At 40.7% G+C, this 26,377-nt stretch overlaps 1 protein-coding gene across 5 annotated transcripts in view; it reads left to right on the top strand.

Annotated features, from left to right (window-relative positions):
* The window catches only part of KLHL15 (kelch like family member 15), a 48,261-nt gene extending 24,796 nt beyond the window's left edge, over positions 1-23,465 (top strand). For 4 of the 5 annotated variants that reach the window (XM_077987583.1, XM_077987582.1, XM_077987584.1 and 1 more), the window contains one exon: positions 18,159-23,465. In XM_077987583.1, coding sequence (XP_077843709.1) covers positions 18,159-19,268 — 1,110 coding nt within the window. In that variant the 3' untranslated portion in view covers positions 19,269-23,465. 5 annotated transcript variants of the gene reach the window in all.
* Positions 23,466-26,377: the final 2,912 nt, after the last annotated feature.

The raw sequence follows: 26,377 nt of genomic DNA, 5'->3' as shown, positions 1-26,377 counted from the left end.
ACACATCTTTTTAGCACCATGTTTTTCAGGAACAGTTACAGGAAAATGTTGACTGCCAGAGAAAAACTTGGAAAACTACTCTAATCAAAGTAGCTAAGTAGTTTCTATGAACTTTGTATTATGAAGCGAAGTAGCCCAATTCTAGGACTAAAATCAAGAATTTTGTTCATACTATTCGGTATTAGGTTTCTTTTCGATTCCTAAAATCTCCTCCCTCTTTTTGATTTAGAACACTTCCATTTAATGTATTGGGATTAAAACTAGCTAAAGTGTCAGTGACTCTTGAACTGCATTGTTCAATATAGTTGTCACTTGTGGCTCTTGAACACTTGAAATGTGGCTACTCTGAATTGAGATTTCAAAGACTAAGATGATAAAATGAATGTAAATTACCTCAATTTTTACATTGATTACATGTTGAGATTATATTTTGGATATATTTTCAACAACTATATTATTAAAATCAACTTCACCTTTAAAATGTGGCTACTAGAAAATGTAAAAATTGCATCTTTGACTCACATTTGTGGCTCAGATTCTATTTTTATCTCACAGCCCTGCTCTAGAAGTTAAGATGTGTTGTTCAATAGAAACTGTCTGAATGTGCATACGGTAAATAGCCTTTCTCACATACTTAACCCTTCTCCCAGATTTCTAGCCTTTAGAAACGTTATGTACAGTTAGTGTTAAATGAACTTTAACCTACCTGATGATTCTGTGGATTGGCTGGTGAAGATAACTGTCATTGAGTATAGCATCTTTTTGTCAGGATCCACCACGCACGGCTAATTTTGTATTTTTGTAGAGATGGGGTTTCTCCACGTTGGTCAGGCTAGTCTCAAACTCCTGACCTCAGGTGATCTGCCTACCTCAGCCTCGGAAAGTGCTGGGATTACAGGCATGAGCCACTGTATCTGGCTGGAGATTCTTAATTCTTCCTTTGGTAGTAACAGATTTGAGCAGTGACTTAATAGTGTAGGGAAGGGGGCATTCTGCCTTTACCCAAGGAAAAGCCCCCATTCGTTCTAGGGACTGAAGTCATGTGCTCTAGCTGTGCTGAAATCTTTGGGTTTATCCTTCTGCGGTATCTATGTAGTCCTCTACTGGATTTTCTCCTTAGGTAAGATAAGATTGTCTTAACTTTTTTTTTCTTTTTTTTAGTATACTTTTTTTCTTTTTAAATATTTAACATTTTTTTGTAGAGATAGGGTCTCACCTGTGTTGTTCAGGCTGATCTTGAGCTGGCCTCAAGTGATCCTGCTGCCTCGGCCTCCCAAAGTGCTGGAATTATAGACGTGAGCCACCGTGCCTGGCCAGATTGTCTTAATTTTTGTACTAAGTATTCTGTGGAACCATCCCTGAAGAGGCCAAGGCTTCCAAATTTCCTGAGTTCCTTAGAGGCAGCAATACTCTTTATCTGAACACTATGTGCGCGCACGCACACACACACATACATTTATGCTCCGTCATGCACTGAGTGCTCTACTGTACATACAGGTAGCATCTACATGTTATCCCCATTTTGTAGATAAGGAAACAGGCACAGAAAGGTTAAGGATCTTATTCCAGACCAAGTGGCACTGTCTAGGCTGAAAGCCAGGGCAGCTTGCTTCCCAATCTGGGACTTCCTGTTACAGCTAATAGAATAGGGAGAAGACCCTAAAGTGCCAGAAGCATGCTGTTAACCTGTGGCCCAGCCTGGGTCATTCAGAAGTTGTTACAAAGCTATGAAAATTCTAAGCTGTTTACATTAACAAAACATAGCCTAAGGGGCAGGCGTATGTTACAGAGTTGTAAAAATTCTAAGTGTTTACATGAGCAAAACATAGCTGAAGGGCCAGGAAGGGTGGCTTATGCCTATAATCCCAGCACTTTGGGAATCCTAGGCAGGAGGATCATTTGAGCCCAGGAGTTGGGGACCAGCCTAGGCAACATAGGCAAACCTGTCTCTACAAGAAATTTAAAAATTAGTTGGTTGTGGTGGTGCATGCCTGGAGTCCCAGCTACTGGGGAGTTTGAGGTGGGAGGATTGCTTGAGCCGGAGAGGTCGAGGTTGCAGTGAGCCATGGTTGTGCCACTGCATTCCAGCCTGGGTGATAAAGTGAGAACCTGTTCCTCCCTACCCCCCCCCAAAAAAAAAAGAAAACATAGCCTAGGAAATTTAATGGCACTGAAAAAATATATATAAAGTGTGGGAAAACTTCGATATGAAAGCACAAATCTTGGGTTTTCACTGAAATAATCAAATTGAAATTTTAAGGATCTTGTCCTTTTGACATAGTTATTTAAGGGTTTTTATGACTCATTTGATCTATAGTGGATTCCTAGTTTTAAAACTAGACTACAGTTTCAGTTTTTACTTACGGAAATGTCTATGGCATGTATTTTTTACTAGCTCTGATGGTCTTTGCACATGTTAACAGATAAGGCCTGACATTTGTCATTCTGAATTTCAGTGATACGAAGATTTAAATAGTTGAAACTGCTTTCTTTGGTCTTTGGTTTTTAAAAAACAATTATTGTTTTATTGAAAACATTGTATGAAGTAAATGTATATTTGGCAAAATGCATATTATACCTGACTTTTATTTATTTATTTTTGTTTTTATTTATTTTTTCTTTTGAGACCAAGTCTAGCTCTGTCACCCAGACTGGAGTGCAGTAGCGCGATCTCAGTTCACTGCAAGCTCCGCCTCTCGGGTTCACGCCATTCTCCTGCCTCAGCCTCCCGAGTTACTGGGACTACAGGTGCCCGCCACCACGCCCTGCTAATTTTTTTGGAGATATATATTTTTTCCTTTTTTTTTTTTTTTTTTTTTTTTTTGAAACGGAGTCTCGCTCTGTCTCCCAGGCTGGAGTGCAGTGGGGTGATCTTGGCTCACTGCAACCTTCGCCTCCCAGGTTCAAGCGATTCTCCTGCCTCAGCCTCCCGAGTAGCTGGAATTGCAGGCATGTGCCATCACATCCTGCTGATTTTTGTGTTGTTAGTAGAGACGGGGTTTTGCCATGTTGGCCAGGCTGGTCTCAAACTCCTGACCTCAAGTGATCTGCCCACCTTGGCCCCCCAAAGTGCTGGGATTACAGGCGTGAGCCACCACTCCCAGCCTATACGACTTTTTGTGCATAAAGTATTTTTTAAAGAAAATTGTTAAATTATTCATTAAAATACCCATATGTTGATTCTCTAGTACAGTGACATTTTAATATTTTTGAACCCAGGGTATCTTCAGTATCATAAATATGCATAAGGTAAGATTCAGCATCCCAATGATCCCCTTAGACATTGTATTAATATGTAAAATACAGTGTCTTCATAATCATAAAATCTTTCAATCTCTCAAAGGGAAAGAAATCTATTTTAAATCCTATAAAGAGAAAAAACACATTAGTTCAGCTTTGTATTTAGGATTTTATAGTTCATTTTTCATTGGCTATTAAGGAAGTAGATTATATAGAAGTATTCTGCTTTAAATAAAGCCATCATGCTTATTCAAAATATTTTATCTTATAAACTGGCTCATGATAGACCCCCGAATGTACTTTTTTCCCCTGTCTGTTAAATGTAATTCAGTATATCCCCCCAAAATTGGATTTCCGTAACTTACAGAGAATTTGTTATGAGAATATTCACAACTTTGAGATAATTTTGATAAGTGATAAAGATGACTTCACTATTTTGGAAAACCTAAGCATCTGTAAAAATTAATGCCTCAGGATAGCTTTTTATTTATTTATTTATTTATATATATTTTTTGAGATGGAGTCTTACTCTGTTGCCCAGGCTGGAGTGCAGTGGTGTGATCTCAGCTCACTGCAACCTCCACCTCTCAGGTTCAAGCAAGTCTCTTGCCTAAGCATCCCTAGTAGCTGGGATTACAGGTGTGCACCACCACACCCAACTAATTTTTGTATTTTTAGTAGAGACGAGGTTTTACCCATGTTGGCCAGGCTGGTCTCGAACTCTTGACCTCGGATGATCCATCCACCTTGGCCTCCCAAAGTGCTGGGATTAACAGGTGTGACCCACCGTGCCTGGCCGGAAAAGCTTTTTAACATTAAAAAATATATATATCTAATTTAGGGAGCAGAATTAGTTTTTTTGTTGTTGTTGTTTTTTTGAGACAGGTTCTCACTCTGTCACCTGGGCTCAAGCGATCCTCCCACCTCAGCCTCCCAAGTAGCTTGGACTACAGGTGCACACGACCATGCCTGGCTAATTTTTTGTAGACATGGAGTTTTGCCATGTTGCCCAAGCTGAATCTGTGGCTTTAAATGCTACATTTTAAAATGAGGATTAGGTGTCTTGGACTCACCTTGAAACTGACAGAATTAAAAAATGACAAATTAGGCATCCAAAGTACACATTACTTAGAATGCAGTAGCTCTCACAACTGGTCTTCACAAAACACTAATAATCTTCCACATATTTTCTCTGTGAGCATAGTTGATCTATATAGTATTAACAATAGCCTATGACACGTAAGGACATATATTGTTCTTAATATAATCTCATGCTTAGGTGGTATGCTGTTCTGGTTAATTGAGGCACAACCCATTTGGTAAATGAAACTGCCTGGGCAAAGCCACATCTATGTAAAGTGTAGGTGCTGTATGCCCCTCCAGAATTCCTTCACTTAGGCATTGGAACATGTTTTGACTAATCCAGCACTTGACCAATGCAAAATTTCTGTCCAGGAACCAAACTGTCACCTGCAGTGTTACCATAATTTAGCCAAAAACTCTTTGGAGAAAAACAGTTCATTTATATCTAATGACTTCAGCTAGAGCCAGATAAATCTAGAGAAGTAGAAATTTCCCTCTAACCCTCAGTTTTTAAGAAGTACATGAGAAATATAAGCTCTCAGTTTTAGAAGTACGTGAGAAATATAAGCAGTGCTGTGTTTGACAGTAACAAACTTTTTTTTATTATTTATTTATTTTGAGATGGAGTCTCACAGGCTGCAGTGCAGTGGTGCAATCTCGGCTCACCGCAGCCTCCAACTCTCTGGTTCAAGCGATTCTCCTGCCTCAGCCTCCTGAGTAGTAGCTGGGGTTACAGGCGGGCACCACCATGCTCTGCTAATTTTTGTATTTTTAGTGGAGACAGGGTTTCACCATGTTGGCCAGGCTGGTCTCGATCTCCTGACCTCGTGATCTGCCCTCCTCAGCCTCCCAAAGTGCTGGGATTACAGGTGTGAGCCACCGCACCCAGCTGGGCCAACTTTTTTAAAGATAGTAACCTGTATTTCAAATGTGAAATTTGATTCGAATTTCTAATAAGCTTGAGTTGTTTTTGAAAACGTTTCAAATCTCCTTCAGATATCAGATAATACACAGCTAGAACTTGAAATTGCTTAAATTAACAACTCACCTCTTGGAGTGAAAGCATAGAGATGAGCAGGTTTTCTGTTAGAAACTAGGTCAGTGGGTTAAGTGTACTTTCTCAGTTAACTTAATGTCTTTTTCTGCATCAGACTCCTTTTTGCCAACTCTTCCTCCCCAACCCCATGGACTTGGAAGACTGTAATTAATGCATGTTCAGTTCTTTAGAAATCACGCAAGGTGTTTTTCTTCCCTGAAGTTTTCTGCCTTTTATGTGTAGATGTAGAGTGCTCTTATTTTCTGCCTTTGACTTGCATTCACTCCAGATTCACAGATTCCTGAAGAGTGCCTGTAATCTAGGTGTTGATTATATTAGTGTCCTAGGAAAGATAGGATCTTGGGGAGTGTATTAGACAAACAGGAACCTATAGAAAATCGGAGTGTAAAAATTCAGTCTTACTTGCTGATTCTCTTTTTAAATAAAAGATAGATGAAAACAAGCATAGGACAATTGGAAATTAAAAAGGAAGGTGTGGAACAGGGACAGCTTTGTTGACATTTAAAAGAAGAAAACCGTGGCCAGGCGCGGTGGCTCAAGCCTGTAATCCCAGCACTTTGGGAGGCCGAGGTGGGCGGATCACCTGAGGTCAGGTGTTTGATACCAGCCTGGCTAGCATGGTGAAACCCCATCTCTACTAAAAATACAGAAAAATTAGCTGAGTGTGGTGGCAGACGCCTGTAATCCCAGCTACACGGGAGACTGAGGCAGGACAAGTCGCTTGAACCCAGGAGGCGGAGGTTGCAGTGAGCCGAGACCTCGCCATTGCACTCCAGCCTGGACAAGAGTGAAACTCTGTCTCAAAAGAAAATTTTTTTTTAAAATGAGAAAACTCTTTGAAGAAATTGGAAGGAAAAAGCAGATGATAAGCAGAAATTGAAGAGGATCAGAGAGTCTGGAAATGACTGGAGAAAAGGTTTGGAGCAGGAAAGGAAGAAGGGGGAAGTACTATGAGTTAAGTTTTATTTTCAAATTTATTATTCAGAAAATACTATTTGTGTAATAGGTAAGCATTGTTCATTGAAAAGTTAGTTTTAGGATGAAACCTTTTACTTGGCTTTCCTGTTCTATCATCAATAGGAAAAAAAATTCCTTATAAGTTGTGAATTCTAGAACTTAGTTGTACTATCTAAATATTAGTATAACCAGAAAATAAAAAGATGGTTCTAAGTCTTTTTTAAAAATACATTATTAGGCCTGGTGCGGTGGCTCACGCCTGTAATCCCAGCACTTTGGGAGGCCGAGGCGGGCGGATCATGAGGTCAGGAGATCGAGACCATCCTGGCTAACAGTGAAATCCCATCTCTACTAAAAATACAAAAAATTAGCTGGGCGTAGTGACGGGTGCCTGTAGTCCCAGCTACTCCGGAGGCGGAGGCTGGAGAATGGCGTGAACCCGGGAGGCGGAGCTTGCATTGAGCCAAGATTGCACCACTGCACTCCAGCCTGGGCAACAGAGCAAGACTCCGTCTCAGAAGGCACGGTGGCACACGCCTGTAATCCCAGCACTTTGGGAAGCCAAGACGGACGGATCACAAGGTCAGGAGTTCAAGACCAGCCTGACTAACATGGCGAAACCCCGTCTCTACTAAAAATACAAAAATTAGCTGGGCCATGGTGGCACGTGCCTATAATCCCAGCTACTTAGGAGGCTGAGGCAAGAGAATCGCTTGAACCTGGGAGGCGGAGGTTGCAGTGAGCTGAGATTGTGCCACTGCACTCCAATCTGGGTGACAGAGCGAGACTCCGTCTCAAACCAAAAAAAAATAACAAAAAAATTTATGTTCTACCTTTGAGGTTTGTTAGGGTTTTTTGTTTGTTTTTTGGTAGGGATGGAGTTTTGCCATGTTGTCTTGGCTGGTCTCAACTCCTGGCATCAAGCCATGCTCCCATCTCAGCCTCCCAAAGTGCTGGGATTACAGGCATGAGCCATGGCACTTGGCTGAGGCTTGTTAGTTTCTTTTTCTAAAATTTAAAAAAAAAAAAAAAAAAAAAAAAAAAGGTTTTTTTGTTTTTTTGGAGACAAGAGTCTCACTCTGTTGCCCAGGCTGGAGTAGAATGGCACAATCTCAGCTCCCTGCAACCTCCATCTCCCGGGTTCATGTGATTCTCCTGCCTCAGCCTCCCAAGTAGCTGGGACTACAGGTGCACACCACCACGCCTGGGTAATTTTTGTATTTTTAGTAGAGATGTGGTTTTACCATGTTGGCCAGGCTGGTCTTGAACTCCTGAGCTCAGGTGTTTGCCCACCTGCCAAAGTGCTGAGTCTATAGGCGTGAGCCACCCTGCCTGACCAGAAATTGTATTTTTTTAGAGATGAGGTCTTGGTTTGTCACCCAGGCTGCAGTGCAGTGGCACCATCATCGCTCACTGCTGCCTTGAATCCCTGGGCTCAAGTGGTCCTCCCACCTCGGCCTCCTGAGTAGCTGGGACTACAGGGGCACACCACTATGCCCAGCTTTTTAAGTTTCTAATAGTGTTCTATTACTATTGCACTGAAATTGGAAGGAAATTAGATTTTGTAAGCACATTTATTTATTTATTTATTTATTTTTTTTTTTGAGACGGAGTCTCGCTCTGTCACCCAGGCTGGAGTGCAGTGGCCAGATCTCAGCTCACTGCAAACTCCGCCTCCTGGATTCACGCCATTCTCCTGCCTCAGCCTCCCGAGTAGCTGGGACCACAGGCGCCCGCCAGCTCGCCCGGCTAGTTTTTTGTATTTTTTAGTAGAGACGGGGTTTCACTGTGTTAGCCAGGATGGTCTCGATCTCCTGACCTGGTGATCCACCCGTCTCGGCCTCCCAAAGTGCTGGGATTACAGGCTTGAAGCACATTTATTTTTTAAATATTTTTTACTCTCGGCCGGGCGCGGTGGCTCAAGCCTGTAATCCCAGCACTTTGGGAGGCCGAGACGGGCGGATCACGAGGTTAGGAGATCGAGACCATCCTGGCTAACACGGTGAAACCCCGTCTCTACTAAAAAATACAAAAAACTAGCCGGGCGCGGTGGCGGGCGCCTGTAGTCCCAACTACTCGGGAGGCTGAGGCAGGAGAATGGCGTGAACCCGGGAGGCGGAGCTTGCAGTGAGCTGAGATTGGGCCACTGCACTCCAGCCTGGGCGGCAGAGCGAGACTCCGTCTCAAAAAAAAAAAAAAAAAAAAAAAAAAAAAATATTTTTTACTCTCTAGAAGGGTTGAAGGGATAGAGAACTTTACCAAATTGTGCTGAAACTCTTAGAATCTTGCCCTGAGGGAGCGTCTCTCCCTCACCCCTATTTACCCTGGTCACTTTACTTCTGAAGTTCAGTTCACTTTTGACTTTGCCTGCTTGGAGAGAAGAGGGTGAGTAAATTCTTACTACAATTTGTCTTTATTTACCATTTGGTATTTGACTATAAATACAGTATTACTGAAAGGATTTGTGCTTAGCATGAACTGATTTTTCATAGCTTTATCCTTGGTCATTAACTCAGTTTTTCAGGACAAAGGGATTAATTAAAGGCATATTGCACCTAGCTTTTTTTGTGATGATTTTGTTTTACGTAAATCAATATAAGCTTTAGTTCTGAGCAAGATTTTACAAATAAAGACATCTTATACCAGGGTAGATAGTTTTGCAATATAGCAAACATCTAAACATGCAATGTAGGAACATCTAAAGACTGTTCCATGTTTTACTGAGAATCAAAATTATATCAAATGTAGCTGACACAGGGGTTTTTGTTTGTTTGTTTTGTTTTGTTTTGTTTTTTGAGATGGAGTCTCCCTCTGTTGCCCAGGCTGGAGTGCAGCGGTGCAATCTCGGCTCACTGCAACCTCTGCCTCCCGGGATTAAACAATTCTCCTACCTCAGCCTCCTGAGTAGCTGGGATTACAGGTGCCCCCACCACTCCCAGCTAATTTTTATATTTTTAGTAGAGACAGGGTTTCGCCATGTTGGCCAGGCTAGTCTCGAACTCCTGACCTCATGATACGCCCGCCTGGCCTCCCAAAGTGTTGGGATTACAAGCGTGAGCCACCGCACCCAACCTGATATGGTTTATTTCAGCATTAAAGCACCACGATAGTAACTACTTGGGAAGATTGCATCATGGTGGAGAGGAGATAAAACTGACAACCAAGACTCAGTCTTGATTACCTCTTTTACAGTGCCAGGCACCATCTTAAGTTCAGGAATTGCTCCCCAACTCCCACCTCTTCTGATAAACAAACTAATAAAAGGTATTTTGTTTCTTTGACTTAATATATTGGATATTTTAAAAATTATTTTGTGGCCGGGCGTGGTGGCTCATGCCTGTAATCCCAGCATTTTGGGAGGCCGAGGCAGGCGGATCACCTGAGGTTAGGAGTTTGAGACCAGCCTGGCTAGAGTGGTGGAACCCCGTTTCTACTAAAAATACAAAAAATTAGCCGGGCATGGTGGCATGTGCCTGTAATCCCAGCTACTCAGGAGACTGAGGCAGGAGAATCCATTGAACCCAGGAGGTGGAGGTTGCAGTGAGCCAAGGTTGCACCATTGCACTCCAGCCTGGGCAACAAGTGAAATCTGTCTCAAAAAAAAATTTTTTTTTTTTTTTCCAAAAAGTGTATCTTAAATTGGCTGGCTAGGCCGGGCACGGTGGCTCACGCCTGTAATCCCAGCACTTCGGGAGGCTGAGGCAGGCAGGTCATGATGTCAGGAGTTCAAGACCAGCCTGACCACATGGTATTCAAATTCTTAAGTTTTAAAAGTAATTTGTATATACCTTCCTTAATTTTGAGAGAATTAAAATGTAACTTGCAATATAATTAAAATAGGGATTTCCACAGAGTTTACTATTTGATTAAAAAATCTGGAATTAAAAAAATATAGACTCTAACTGGCTACAGTCTAGAATTATTTTAGGATTTTAGCCAGCCTTTTTTATTTTCTTTTTTTTTTTTTTTGAGACAGAATCTCGCTCTGTTGCCCTGGCTGGAATGCAGTGGCGTGATCTTGGCTCACCACAACTTCCACCTTCCGGATTCAAGCGATTCTCCTGCCTCAGCCTCCCGAGTAGCTGGGGTTACAGGCGCACGCCAACATGCCTGGCTAATTTTTGTATTTTTAGTAGAGACGGGGTTTCACTATGATGTAACATTTTGACACTGAATGGAGAAACATGAAATTTTTCCCCAGCATTAATGGCTAGTTATTTCTTCAACTTTGTGTGTGTGTGTGTGTGTGTGTGTGTGTACCTATTTACAGGAACTGTATTCAAAATTATTTCTCACACTTCATTGTCAACTATATGCATACGTGCATACACAATTAACATTAAAATAAAAGATGTTTAGATGAAATAGCCAATTTACATTTTCAGGCTGGGCATGGTGGCTCATGCGTGTAATCCCAGCACTTTGGGAGGCCGAGGTGGGAAGAACACTTGAGCTCAGGATCTTAAGACCAGCCTGGGTAATATAGTGAGACCAGCCTGGGTAGTATAGTGAGACCTAATCTCTATTTTATTAAATAATCAGTAAATTAAAAAAATTTTTTTCAGACCACTGAAATTATATGTATAATTATATAATATATTCAGAATAAGACAAAATGTTTTTCATTATACAATTTTTTAAAGTATCAAAGCAACAAAAGTGGTAACATTATTCTTTCCAAGCTTGAAAACATGACAGTTGTTTAATCCTATGAAAGGCAAAGGAAAGTAATTCAGATCATGAAAGAAATGTCATTCTTTCCATACCTCTTTGAGAGTACCTGATATACAGATAGTTAAACTGTTATGTGAGAAATGAAGGATGGGAGAAGTGCCTTCTAAAGATGAGCCATGTACGAGCCACGTTCTCATTTAACATTTTGAATATCTGTGTTAGTGCATATGGATTAACCTCACTCTTTTTCACAGCTGCATATGGTATATTACCAGAGCATATCCAACCAATGTCTTATTGATAGGTGATTGGAGTTATTCCCAGGTTTTGTGCTGTTACAAACAATAATGCAATGAGTATCCATTCTCTTGACAGTTCTTACTACAGAACTTTTTCTTACGTTGGTGTAAAATCTTCTTCTTAATGGTTCTGAAGATAGTTGCCATCTTTCTGAGTCTTCTCTTGTGTTGAAACATTCCTCACCCATTTGACCATTCTCCCTTTGGATCCCTTCACTGTCTTCCAGATGTGGTCCACTTTGTCAGTGTTTAATAGTATAGTGATATAACTTAGCACTGTCTTGGTTGTGGTTTTACCTGAATGGAGAGGGTGGGCTTGCCTATTTTCTTTTCTTTTTTTTTTTTTTTTTTGAGACAAGGTCTCACTCTGTTGCCCAGACTGGAGTGCAGTGGCACTATCATGGCTCACTGCAACCTCACCCTGGGCTCAAGCTATTCAGTTCTCCCACTTCATCCTCCCGCGTAGTTGGGACCACAGGTGCATGCAGCCACCATGCCTAGCTATTTTTTGTATTATTATTATTATTTTTTTTGTAGAGATGGGATTTCGCCATGTTGCCCAGGCTGGTGTCAAACTCTTGAGCTCAAGTGATTTGCCTGCCTCAACCTCCCAAAGTGCTGAGATTACAGGTGTGAGCCACTGTGCCCAACCAGGATTGTCTGTCCTTTTAGTTTACAGTTTTGTTAGTTCCTACAGCTGCCATATCACTTTAGTTCATTTTGAGGATAGTCAGTTGAAGTTTTACATACGGAGTTCGTGGGTCCCTGGAGCACCTGATAAAAACTGTGGACTTCCAGTCACCTCACCCTACCCCCCAAATGGATTAACACACAATTATTGCTGCAATTTCAGGTGGTTCATGGGTCCCTGGTGTTTCTCTTTTCTTTATGATTAGACCTTGTTGATTACTGAAGTCATAGGTTCTCTCATTCTCTTCCAGTGCTGTTACATCATCAAAAATTAAACAGGAAACTGGGTCATCCTTGGCATTACCCAGTGAGGTCGTGCTGCCTCCAAGTGTGGGGCGCTTTTTTGTTTTGGAGGGCTATTTTTCAACAATACAGGATCTACCTCAGGCTAACCAGTTTGTAGTTCAGGAATCTGTCTGGCTTCTAGTCCTCTCCCATTCATCACAATTCCACACAGATTGCAAAAAGCAATTAAGCAGCCTTATCTACGAAGCCTCAGGATCCCAGGACATAATTTGTGAGATCCAGTGACTTGAACTTGCTGAGAAGAACTAGCTAGTTTTTCTTTTTGTTCTCAACCATCTTGGATTTAAGTTTCTTCTTAGTAATTGTATTTAATCCTCAGATTAGAAAGAATAAGACATTATTAGCTGAGAATGGAAATAAAATAGGAGTAGGGTTGTTTCTCTTTGTTATTTGTTAATACATTAACCACCCCATGGGATGGGGGTGGGCTTCACTCTTCCTTTAACGTATAAAATGCCATTTATTCCATGTCTCTTACTTCGTCAAGTCACAGTTCATCCTGAGGCTTTAGCTTTATTCACTATATTCTTATAGCTCTATTTCACTCATTATAATACTTGTTTTATGTGCCCAATTTTTACCATCTGTTGTAAGTGGTTTTTTAACATCTGAATTCCAGAAAGCTCTCTGTGCAGCACATCAGATTTTTTAGATACATTCCCCTTTTCTTCCTCTTATCAGTGTATTTTGCAATTATGCAGTCAGCGTTATGCTTTTGAGAGCTTCCAAGCCTTCTTGAGCTTCCTAGCACAGTTTCTGATCTTGGAATTGATCCTAATTTTCCTTTGAAAAACTTGAAATCTGCCTATCCAATATGTGCAGCATTCTCCTTCCTTTGTTTCTTGATCTCCAAACAACATGGCTTCTTTCTGTAAAGCTTTCTCCCATTTGTACATTACCAGTCATGTTTCACCAGTGAGGATAGGTCCAAAGTAACTGTTTCTTTCATTTCTCCTCAATCTTCTGAAAGACTAAATTTTTACATAGACAAACGCATGTCATGAGAAGCACTGATTTAAGCTGAGTGACACTTTCACAAATGTCCCCTGGTCATTAGTAATAGCTAATAATAGCTGATACTTTTTGCACACTGCCACATGACAGGCACCATACTAAATCCTTTTCACGTACTCTCACTTACAGGGTTATGAATGTGTTATCCCAATAATACAGTTGAGGATATAGGCTTAAAGATATTGAGCTCTGTGCCCAAGATTGCCACAGCTCATGAGTGCCAAAGTCAGAAATTTCCTAAATTGGATCCTTAATCACCAGACATGGTGCTTAATTACCATGCTGGACAGGATTCTATTACTTGAAAACCTGTGTAGCTCTCAGACCACTGGCTGTGCACAGTAGGCACTTAAATATTTAATTTGAGGTTTATGATTCTTGCTGATTTTCAGAGTATTTCGTTTTCAGCTTCTACAACTCAATAAGAAAAAGATGAGAAAAATGGGCAAGGCACACTATTAGTCAATTTATAGAAGAAATGAATGGAAAATGCTCAGTTTTGTTTTTTGTTTGTTTGTTTTCGGGTTTTTGTTGTTTTTTTGAGATGGAGTCTTGCTATGTCACCCAGGCTGGAATGCAGTGGCATGATCTCAGTTCACTGCAACCTCCGCCTCCCAGCTTCAAGCAATTGTACTGCCTCAGCCTCCCGGGTAGCTGGGATTACAGGCAGGCGCCACCACGCCCGGCTAATTTTTGTATTTTTAGTAGAGACAGGGTTTCACCATGTTGGCCAGGCTGTTCTCGAACTTCTGACCTTGTGATCCACCTGCCTCGGCCTCTCAAAGTGCTGAGATTACAGGCATGAGCCACCGCACCCAGCCTGTTTTTTTGTTTTTGTTTTTGTTTTTTGGAGATAGAGTTTCGCTGTTGTTGCCCAGGCTGCAGTGCGATGGCGCGATCTTGGCTTACTGCAACCTCCACCTCCTGGGTTCAAGCGATTCTTCTGCTTCAGCCTCCCAAGTAGCTGGGATTACAGGCATGCACCACCACACCCAGCTTTTTTTTTTTTTTTTTTTTTTTGAGACGGAGTTTTGCTCTTATTACCCAGGCTGGAGTGCAATGGTGCAATCTCAGCTCACTGCAATCTCCGCCTCCCAGGTTCAAGTGATTCTCCTGCCTCAGCCTCTTGAGTAGCTGGAGTTACAGGTACCCGCCACCATGCCCAGCTAATTTTTGTATTTTTAGTAGAGACAGGGTTTCACCATGTTAGGCTGGTCTTGAACTCCTGACCTCAGGTGTTCTACCCACCTTGGCCTCCCAAAGTGCTGGGATTACAGGTGTGAGCCACCGTGCCTGGACTGTTTTTTGTTTTTTGTTTTGTTTTGTTTTTTGAGACAGAGTCCCGCTGTGTCACCCAGGCTGGAGTATGGTGGCACGATCTCAGATCACTGCAGCCTCTGCCTCCTGGGCTCAGGTGCTCTTCCCACCTCACCCTCCCAAATAACTGGAACTACAGGCCTGCTCTACCACACCCAGCTAATTTTTGTATTTTTTGTAGAGACAGGGTTTTACAGTGTTGCCCGGGCTGGCCTCAACTCAAACTCCTGGGCTTTTAAAATCGTTTTGATGGATAACCATTTTTGAATGGCAAGAACTCTTTCTGTTTATAAATATGATATATAAAAAAACAAAGAATGCAAAAATGTTGGTGTGAGCTGTGCCCAGCCCACTTTAACTTTTTATGTGTGAAGTAAAAGTAGTAAAATGGAAGATCTTAGGTTGTTCTCACCTTTTTTCCTTTATTATATTATTTGTTTTAGTGAAGTTACTTGTTTACTAGTATTCATCATTTGCTATGATTTTTCCAGAGTTACTGTTTTTGCTAGGAAGAATTGGGCTGGATGCCCAATCACTGTGATTCATATGACTTGATTTTTTTTTTTTTTTATTAAGAGCAATTCTACTGTCTTTTATTTGAGAAGGGTCATTAGGCTCATTCATTGAACATGTTGTTTTAATAAATGAGTATATAATGTAAAGATTTTTCTAAAGAATAATGGAAGCTGTGTTGTAACGTTCTGGAAATTACATGAACTTTGAAGTAAAATTGTCCTCATTCAAGGTTCAGATCACAACTCTACCAGTTGTAGTTACATAAACAATTTGGACAAGTCACTTCACATTCTAAGCCTCAGTTTTCTTATCAGGAAAATGGGGATGGTTATTGCACTCTCACAGGAGGAATAATTTAATGTGAGATGTACATGAAAGCATCCAGTGCAGTAACAATGTTAGTTTTTTGTTTTTGTTTTTGTTTTTGTTTTCTGTTGGGACAGTCTCGCTCTGTCGCCCAGGCTGGAGTGAAGTGGTGCAATCTCAACTCACTACAACCTCCACCTCCCAGGTTCAAGCGATTCTCCTGCCTCAGCCTCCCGAGTTGCTGGGGTTACAGGCGCACGCCACCACAGCCAGCTAAATTTTGTATTTTTAGTAGAGACGGGATTTCACCGTGTTGGCCAGGCTGGTCTTGAACTCCTGAGCTCAAGTAATCTGCCCGCCTTGGCCTCCCAAAGTGCTGGGATTACAGGTGTGAGCCACTGTGCCCGGCCAATGTTAGTTTTCTCTCTTATGTGATTGGACAAGGGGTTCTCAGCCTTTTTTTGTGCTGTTTACCCCCTTTGCTGATCTTGTGAAGCCCATGAAAGGACCCCTTCTCAAAATAATGATTTTAATGATAAAATGCCTGATATTACAAAGGAAACCAGTTATATTGAATACAGTTATCAAAATACTTAAAACAAATTTGTGGTGCTTTTTGTTTGACCACTGTTTTGGACTAAGGTGAATAAATTAATGAATGGGCTAAAGAAAGGAAGGAGGAAAGGAAAGAGAGGAGAAGGAAGGGGAGGAAGCTCTTAAATATATACACCTGGTTTTGACTCCCTCCCAAGCTGTCGTCCCAGATTTCCAACAGGCTCTTAGACATTTCCACCTCAACATCCTACCAGGGAAGTTGAATACCTCTCTCAAACCAGCTCATCTTCCCTGCTTTCCCTATTGATATCACCACTCTCTCCATCACCTCAAGTCTAAATGCTCAAATCACATTTGAGTCCTCATTCTTTCACCCTATTTCAAATCAGTCATGGTTGTCTGTAGATTTTACCTCTACTCTAATTCCTGTTACCCAAATTTAAGACCCTCTTATCCTTGTCGTCTTATGACACAGGATTTTTCTGCTGAGTCCCCTACTTCTTACATCTTCCACAAATTATCTCTTGAATGTCTTGGGCCACTTTAATATAATCTTTATCTCTAATTCTGCCGCACTCACAGATGTGCTGTTTGGCTTCATACCTAATTGCCACCTGACTCATTTACCTGTTGGTAAATTTGTATTTGTTTCCACTTTCCCAAATACATTCTAGGTTCTTTAAGGAAATGGATCACATCTTATACTTAATTTTGTTTCTCCCTGTAGCACTTAGCACAATACTTAAAAGTGCTTTATTTTAATTTTATTTTATTAGTTTTTGTAGAGATGAGTTCTTGCTTTGTTGCCCAGGCTGGTCTCAAGTGATCCTCCCACCTTAGCCTCCCAAAGTGCTCGAATGACAGGCATGAGCCACCGCACCTGGCCAAAAGTGCTTTATAAAATCTTGGTAGTCATCATAATTAGGTAGCTCCAGCTCCAGAATCCAAAAGGAAAATGTTTGCCAGGCACAGTGGCTCACACCTGTCATCCCAGCAGCTCAGGAGACTGAGGCAGGAGGATCACTTGAGCCAGTTCAAGACCAGCCTGGGCAACAGAGAAAGACCCCATCTCTAAAAATATCTAGTAATAATAATTTTAAAATAAAATTTTAAAAATTAAACAAAAAGTTTGACCTAATATCTACTGAATTCTTTTTTTTTTTTTTTTTTTTTTTTTTTGATGGGGTCTTGCTCTGTCACCAGGCTGGAGTGCAATGGTGCAATCTCGGCTCACTGCAACCTCCACCGCCGGGTTCCAGCGATTCTCCTGCCTCAGCCTCCTGAGTAGCTGGGATTATAGATGCCCATCACCATGCCTGGCTAACTTTTGTATTTTTAGTAGAGACGGGGTTTCACCAAGTTGGCCAGGATGGTCTCGATCTCTTGACCTCGTGATCCGCCCGCTTCGGCCTCCCAAAGAATGCTGGGATGACAGGCATGAGCCACCGTGCCTGGCCTGAATTCTTTTAGAAGTCGATATCAGACCAAGTCTTTATGTCAAAACCCCAAAATTTTACATGTATTTAAATTTTCACTAACTTAACTCCCCAAATGATTCAGTCACAGCTTTATGGTGTTACTTGTGGTAAAGAAAACTGTGAATATGGTTTCCTCTACTGTGAAGCCCTGTACTTTTCCTCATATTCCTTCCTTGTAGCCCAGGGCTTGACATAATAGGTGCCTAATTGTTTGTTTACTCTTAAAAGCTTGGGAATGTGCATAGATCATTACAAATTAAGAAAATATAGGAGGCCGTATGGGGTGGCTCACGCCTGTAATCCCAGCACTTTGGGAGGCTGAGGCGGGTGGATCATGAGGGCAGGAGTTCAAGACCAGCCTGGTCAAGATGATGAAACCTGGTCTCTACTAAAAATAAAAAAATTAGCCGAGCGTGGTGGCAGGCACCTCGGGAGGCTGAGGTTGCAGTGAGCCGAGTTCGTGCCAGTGCACTCCAGCCTGGGTGACAGAGCGAAACTCCATCTCCAAAAAAAGCTTTGTAGATAACAAAAGAAAGTAGGTGATCTTAGCAGGAAAAGCAGTTTTAGTAAAGTGAGCCTAAGATGATCGTGTTAGTCGGCTTTGATAATTTGTTTTTGTCGCTGATGCTTTTTCCTTTGGTTAAATTCTTTTTCTTGTGTTCTTAGGTTAAGACATCAGAATTTTATAGATACTCCCGACAGCTCCGTTACGAAGTTGACCAAGCATTGAATTACTTTCAGAATGTTCACCAGCAGCCTTTGTTGGATATGAAGTCAAGCCGCATTCGTTCTGCAAAACCACAAACTACAGTATTTCGAGGAATGATTGGACATAGCATGGTTAACAGTAAAATACTTCTCTTAAAGAAACCAAGAGTCTGGTGGGAACTAGAAGGCCCACAAGTACCTCTGCGACCTGACTGCCTTGCTATCGTCAATAATTTTGTGTTCCTGTTAGGTGGGGAAGAGCTGGGCCCGGATGGTGAATTCCATGCTTCTTCCAAAGTATTCAGGTATGACCCGAGACAAAACTCCTGGCTGCAGATGGCAGATATGTCTGTACCACGCTCTGAATTTGCTGTAGGTGTTATTGGGAAGTTTATTTACGCCGTAGCAGGCAGAACCAGAGATGAGACTTTCTATTCAACTGAGAGATATGACATCACCAATGATAAATGGGAATTTGTGGATCCATATCCAGTTAACAAATATGGACATGAGGGGACAGTGCTCAATAACAAGTTGTTTATCACCGGTGGAATCACCTCATCTTCCACCTCCAAGCAAGTGTGCGTGTTTGACCCCAGCAAAGAAGGGACCATAGAACAACGGACCAGGAGAACTCAAGTGGTTACCAACTGTTGGGAGAATAAGAGCAAGATGAATTACGCGAGATGCTTTCACAAGATGATTTCTTACAATGGCAAGCTTTATGTCTTCGGTGGCGTCTGTGTGATCTTGAGGGCCTCTTTCGAATCTCAGGGATGCCCTTCTACAGAAGTATACAACCCAGAGACTGATCAGTGGACCATCTTGGCATCCATGCCGATTGGTAGAAGTGGTCATGGTGTGACTGTGCTGGACAAACAAATAATGGTTCTTGGAGGCCTTTGTTATAATGGTCATTACAGCGATTCCATTCTCACTTTTGATCCGGATGAAAACAAGTGGAAGGAAGATGAGTACCCTCGGATGCCCTGCAAGCTGGATGGTTTACAAGTATGCAACCTGCATTTTCCGGACTATGTACTGGATGAGGTCAGGCGTTGCAACTAATGACATCCTTCTCCCTAAAAGAGGCAAACAAAGTATTTGTTTGTGCAGAGTAGTTAATTAAAACATATAAAGAAAAACCTCACCAGTTTTACTATCAAAGCCATTGGTCTAACATCGTAAGAATTTTTCATTCTGTGCTAGCATCCTTTTTTTCTTTTCTTTTCAGTGGCCTCAAACTCATGCAATAAGTTAATTCTAAGTGCTAGCTCTTGAAACTACTTCCAGAAGCAGTTTAATAGAATGCTCCACTTATCTGGGAAATTGATTTTCTGCTTTAAACATTTCTTTCAGATGTTAGCGTAGGAGTCATGTGTCTTCTAAGAGAAGACCTGATAAGTGTCACTGGATGTGATTTCAGTCCCTGTCTCTATCTGAAACCTTTTTGAAGATTTATTTCAGTGTATTTCAATCTGTTATACTTTTTGGTTTTATTATTTAAAAGTTTAAAACTCTTGACCTTTTTGCATGGCTTTTTGCTGAAAATGCAAAAATATAAATTTTCTACAAAATTAACTTTTTATATTCAAAACACTATTTCTAAGCTGCCTTCTCTTATCCGCATTGTGTTAGTGAAAGCATATTCATACTCGCATACAACCTATAAATACACAAGGCACATCCCTTTTATGCGTGGTTAGGATTCTATATTTTTAAGCTAGTGCACTTGCACACACAGTTCGCCATACTTGTTGAATTTTAGATGTAACGTCTTTTCACATATTAACATTTTTAGAAAGTTAAAATAACTGGAGTCCTCATTTGCTATCAAAGTAGCCTATCTTCAGTCCATACTGATTCAGTAATATTTGAATTCCTTATATTTCTGAAACATGTATGGTTATGAAAACTAACATTTTATAGTTTATTTTCAAAAGTAAATGTTAGTGTTCTTTGTCGATGTATGTCTTTTCTTTTTGAAAATGTTTTTCTTTGCAGTCTGTTTAACGTTGCCCTGTTTTTAGTGAGAATCGGAGTGGTATATGACAAGTTCTGGCCCTGCAGCATGCAAGCACTTTTAAAGAGCATTTAGGTAATACCAGACTCCTAAATCAAGGCCCTTAAAAGTAAGTGCAACTCCCATTTTTTACATTCAGTAAGGCTGCTGCATTTGTTATTGAATGGAAGGTAGAAACTGTTAGAAAATTTGAGCTCAGTTTTGACTTAGAGGTAAGAAATAGAATTACAATGTTACTGGTTTTATCTACTTGTTTATTTTGTACAAAATACCCAGCGACACTAGGGATGTAAGCCCTCAGTTTTGTTTTATTTACTGAAAGCTATTAGCATGAAGGATAGTAACCACAAAGTTCAGAATGGATCAAGAATAGCTGTTTAAAAGCATTTATAATAAGTGTTTTAGGATTAGCTGCACCTTTCAACTCTTTAAATGCAGAGGAAAAAACAGTTGACAAAGTTAAGCAAGAATAGCCTGGGAGTGGATCATTAAAATTGATGCCATTTTCACATGAGTAGTCTATATCTGATACAGACTAGATCTATACTGGCAAAGCTTGCCAGATCTTAGAATATTGGTGCAATATTGCAATGCCTTCTATATGGCTGCTGATGTATAAATTTTCTAGTTTCACTTTGTTCGTTTGGTGTTTGTTTGTTTGTTTGTTTGTTTGCTGCTGCCACCATTGAACATAAAATGGAAGTGTGAAGTCGTGGAAATGTGAAGACTTTGGTTTTTGGGGGTTTTTTGGGCAGTTATTAGGCATACTATGAGATTAAACCTGATCTTCAAACTCCAAAATTGGAGGCATTTGGGTTTAAGAAAGTCAGGTACACAAGTAGCTTTTGAAAAAACCATTGGCATTGATTTCAGAAATCAATAATAATCTAATTTTGTATATGAAACTTAAATTTCCATTAACTAGTCCTATCATTTACTTAGAGTTTCCAAACATGAAATTTGGTATCTTGTTTCCCATGGTAATATGGGTAAAAAGTCTTTTTCTACATTTAAAAAAAAACTATTATTTTATTTTTGAAAGCTAGGAATAAGTTAACCATTTAATTTTTTTTTCTACTACATTAGTTTAGTGGCTTTGTATGTGTGCTGTTTTGCTTTAAAGAAAATAACGTCTTCATTATTTTCCTCATTGATGTCTTTTGCTAGAAAAGACCAAGAAAGAGCCATCAGGCCAGGTATCCCCATCAAAGGCTTTACACTCTAGTGGTGGTTCTCTTTAATTGCTTAGATATGACTTTATGGCCCTAGTTAGGGTGACATTTGGGCGAACATTTGAGTATTCTTGGTCTTCAATTTTAAAGACAGAGGCCAAGATCAAAGTTCATGTTTTGTAAAATTCGTAAAATCTTAACTTGAACTAACTCTGGGTTCAGCTTCACGTAAGTCACGTCGGACCTGATGTTAGCTGTAATCAGTTTTGAGCTTTAAGAATAGTTGCTGTTGCTTGGGTTCTGAATGTATGAGAAAACTCCCTGTTTATATGTAGTTCTAATTTAGGTTATTTTAAATCCGTGATTAACTTACATTCCCTTTTAAAATTATGGTTTAATTGCTGCAAGAGATTTATTTTTGTTATACTAAACTATGGAAAAGTTTTTCATAGCATTTTTTTCAAGTTTATTTTTTGTGTGCTTCATCTGGAATTTTTGTTTATATACTTTGCGCTCAAAAAAGTAGTTTTTCGAAAAATTCAGTAAGATTTGAATCTGTACAGTTTAACTGTTATGACCTTTATGCGTGGTGTTTTCACTTTGTATCTTAAATGCCAGAGTTCACAAAAATAGCTGATCTTCATTAATTACATCTTAATTAGAACTATTTGTTCTCTTCCGTGTCTTTGACCTTCTAAGTTTTGATTTTAAAGAAATTCCTTGCACTACAACCTTTTCTTAAAATGCAAGATTCTCACATTGAAGGTTTTGTGTTGGAAGAAATGCTACTGGTTTTTAAAAAGCAAAGCTTAACTAATAGAATTACTAGCTTTTCTTGAGACAGCTTTCTGTGTCCTCATTACTCTGCTCTGTGTGAGTGTTACTAGAATTTGTGAAATACTGACTGAGCCCTTCACTTATCTTTTCTAAAGCAGCACCTTTGGACACCTCATTCTGGGAAGCCTGCTCGAGTCATAGTAAAGGACACACGCTTTATGTGGGGAGAAGTGGTAAAAATGGAGTTTTGTCTTAATTACATGAAACTAAGCTTTAAAATATTTTATAACAGATTATTTGAGCTGCATAATCTAAACATGTCAAACGTTCAGTGGGACTATTTTTATATATGTATATGTGGGTGTAGGTCATAACATTTCAGTTTATAATATAAATTGTTATTTCAGTTTATAAGCTATCTCTCAAAGGAGACTAGCTCTTTTGAGAATTCATAATTTAAAGTTTTAGACTGAAGTAAAATACAACATAGATAATAGTGTAAATCAGATATAATTGAGGGCTATATGGCAGTAAAACTGCTAGTGCCAGTTTTCTTGTTTGCCTGTTAAACATTTTTGATTTTTGTTTTGTATTCTGAACATTTTGAGAGATCATATGTTTGTTCAATTACATTTAGAGTTGGTTTGGGAATAAATATCTTCTAAAAAGAGATTTATCTTAAAAATGGAAGTCCTAAAAATTAGTTTATCCAGAGTTTATAAAGTCAAATACTCACTAGGCATAGACTGGAATAGATAAATTCATGGAAATCATATCCTTTCAGTACACCATATAACTTCAATATTACACAAGTAACATTGAGGAGAATGCCATCAGCTTTGTTCTCCCTTAAATTCTTAGGTTTTCTTTTTACATTTTGGGAACAACTACATTTAAAATGTTATTAATCAGTATATAGTAAGGATTAGGTGTTTGCTTTCTGAAGGAATGGTCCAGTGAGGTGATTGGGAGAGGTTATTTTCTACCTAACTTGTATATGCCCTGTACCTCTTGGGCATACTTTGTCTATAGAAAAATATTTTGACCTTTAGGTACATTTTGGGCCAGTAGTCAAATAATCCTAGGGCCGATATAAAAATCTTAGAATAATTTAAGGTTTGCCTTTTATACCTGTTTTGAAAGCCTTTACATTTTTGTCAGGTAATTTTTCCCAAGCCGTGGATATAATCTATTCAAACATGTTTATGCTATCCATTCTGTTTTTAAATTGAAAAAAAATGTTAAAAGTGTTTATGAAGAAAAGTTTAAATAAAATATTTTTAATCTTTAAAATATACCTCTTTATCTCTGATTATTTGCTGTTTTTTTTTTTTTTATATATAATCCATCACTTTCAAAGTCACTAATGACTTGATTAGCAGAATACATTTTGTTTTCCTTCAACATGCCAAGGAAGTGCCATGAAAATGTGATTTCTGCCAATGCTTTCAGCCGCAGATTCAAATGAGAGCATTAGAGTGAAATTATTTATACTCTTATATGCAATGGAAATTTTATAATGAAGCCAAGTAATTAAAGTTCTAACAGAGTTTTGCAGTCTTGCAAAAGGAAAATATAGAACTGAGAAAAAGCGTTTACAAGCCTCAAGCCTTAGTTTGGTGATTTTTAGATTTCCTTTAGCATTTTTGATTCATTGGTCTTCCAGGCATTTCTGAAATTCAGAACTTGGTGGAGGCCTTGGGTATACATCGGCACATGTGTGCCATCTTTCAAACAGACACCTAAGAAACCGCAACAGGATTCCCAAGCACCTAGATCCTGGCCTCAGGCAACCTTTCCAGCCTCTTTCTCTCCACCACTTCCTACACTCCATTCTGTTGTGATCTTTACGTGTGTTCCTTTCCAGCCTAAAATTACTTGCCTTTCTTTCCCCTGCCCTGCTTGTTAAAATCCACTTATTTTTGCAAAGTCCAACTCAAATGTTTCCCTCTCCTGAAAGCGGCGTTAGCTCTTCTGTTGAATTAATTGCCTCTTCTACACTCAACACACTTACAGTTTCTATTTAACTTCATTTTGCATAATAATTGGGCATGATTCTTTCTCCACGACTAGATCATAGTCTCCTTGGGTGAAAGGATTTTTCATTCTTTGTACCCTCATATCTAGCATTTGTACACAGTAGGCACTGAGCTAAATGTTTATTGCAGCATATGACAAATTCCATATGTAACAGACAAATGGTATAGGTATTCAGATGAGAGATTACAGTGCCCTGGGGTTTTTGTCTCTGCCTGCTTTTCAGTCTACACACTCTGTACTATCTATCTCATCCATACCTATACCTGTGGCTTCATCTACAACTGTTACTCTTTTGTTTTTTTGAGACAGAGCCTTGCTCTGTCACCCAGGCTGGAGTGCAGTGGTGCAATCTCGGCTCACTGCAACCTCCATCTCCTGGGTGCAAGTGATTCTCCTGCTTCGGTGTCCCAAGTAACTGGGATTACAGGCATGCGCCACCATGCCCAGCTAATTTTGTATTTTTAGTAGAGACGGGGTTTCACCATGTTGGACAGGCCGGTCTCGAACTCCTGACCTCACATGATCCACCCGTTTGGTCTCCCAACGTGTTGGGATTACAGGTGTGAGCCACTGCACCCGGCCTACAACTTTTATTCTGATACCCATCATACCTGTATTTCTCAACGCAGAGTTCCAGCCATCTCCTGAACATCTCTCACGTGTTGTATTGGAATTTCAAACTGAACAGGTGCAAATCTGAATACATTATCTCCTCCCCCAAAACATGCCCTTTATCTTCTCTGTATTATCTGGCTTTACCATTGCCTATGATTGTTCATGTATAACCTTGGAATGCCTCTCCCACTTAACCCCAACATCTTAGTTCATCCAGTTCTAGCACTTTAAATTCTCAACTGCCCTCTCCTCTCCATTCATACTGTCCTAGTTCAGACCCTTGTCCATCTTGCTGGCCTTCTGGAGCTTTCTGATCATCTACCTCCATCATCCACTTTTTTTTTTTTTTTTTTTTTGAGACAGAGTCTCACTCTGTCCCCCAGGCTGGAGTGCAGTGGTGCAATCTCAGCTCACTGAAACCTCCACCTCCCAGGTTCAAGCGATTGTCCTGCCTCAGCCTCCCAAGTAGCTGGGATGACACTCCCGGCTAGTTTTTGTGTTTTTAGTAGAGACGGGGTTTCACCATGTTGGCCAGGCTGGTCTCAAACTCCTGACCTCAAGCGATCCACCCACCTCGGGAACCTTTTACTGATCTCCCTTCACCCTGAGACTAAGATCCAAATTCCCTAGCGTGCGTGCCACACAAGGCCCTTTGTGCGTTGCTCTCTTTGTACCTGTTCAGTTTGTTTTACATTCTGTCCTCTAGCTATGCAAACTAATTGTAGTTCCTGAATAGACCGTGTTTTCTTTTTTTTTTTTTTTTTGAGACAGAGTCTCGCTCTGCCGCCCGGCTGGAGTGCAGTGGCCGGATCTCAGCTCACTGCAAGCTCCGCCTCCCGGGTTCACGCCATTCTCCTGCCTCAGCCTCCCGAGTAGCTGGGACTACAGGCGCCCGCCACCTCGCCCGGCTAGTTTTTTGTATTTTTTAGTAGAGACGGGGTTTCACCGTGTCAGCCAGGATGGTCTCGATTTCCTGACCTCGTGATCCGCCCGTCTCGGCCTCCCAAAGTGCTGGGATTACAGGACCGTGTTTTCTTAAGCCTCTCTGTCTTTGCACACATGCTTCCCCTCTTCCATTCCTGCCTAACCCTTTCTTGGCCTTCAAGAACCAGCCTGGGTATCATGCCCTCTGTCAGGTTTTGGGGTTTTTTTTAACCCCTTGGGCCAGGTTAACGTCCCCTTGGTCTTACCATAACACTTGGGGATACCTAGACCCCATCTCCCCTAACACGTGATTAGAACTGTCTTCTCCGCCGGGCGCGGTGGCTCAAGCCTGTAATCCCAGCACTTTGGGAGGCCGAGACGGGCGGATCACGAGGTCAGGAGATCGAGACCATCCTGGCTAACACCGTGAAACCCCGTCTCTACTAAAAAAAAAAAAATACAAAAATCTAGCCGGGCGAGGTGGCGGGCGCCTGTAGTCCCAGCTACTCGGGAGGCTGAGGCAGGAGAATGGCGTAAACCTGGGAGGCAGAGCTTGCAGTGAGCTGAGATCCGGCCACTGTCTTCTCCATCCCACCCTTAACCGTACTCCTTGAGAGCGAATACTG

The sequence above is a fragment of the Macaca mulatta genome, chromosome X (genome assembly GCF_049350105.2).
Source record: "Macaca mulatta isolate MMU2019108-1 chromosome X, T2T-MMU8v2.0, whole genome shotgun sequence".
Taxonomy (NCBI): Eukaryota; Metazoa; Chordata; class Mammalia; order Primates; family Cercopithecidae; genus Macaca; species Macaca mulatta.
The sequence above is the reverse complement of the archived record's forward strand: the minus strand, read 5'-3'. Positions and strand labels throughout refer to the sequence as shown.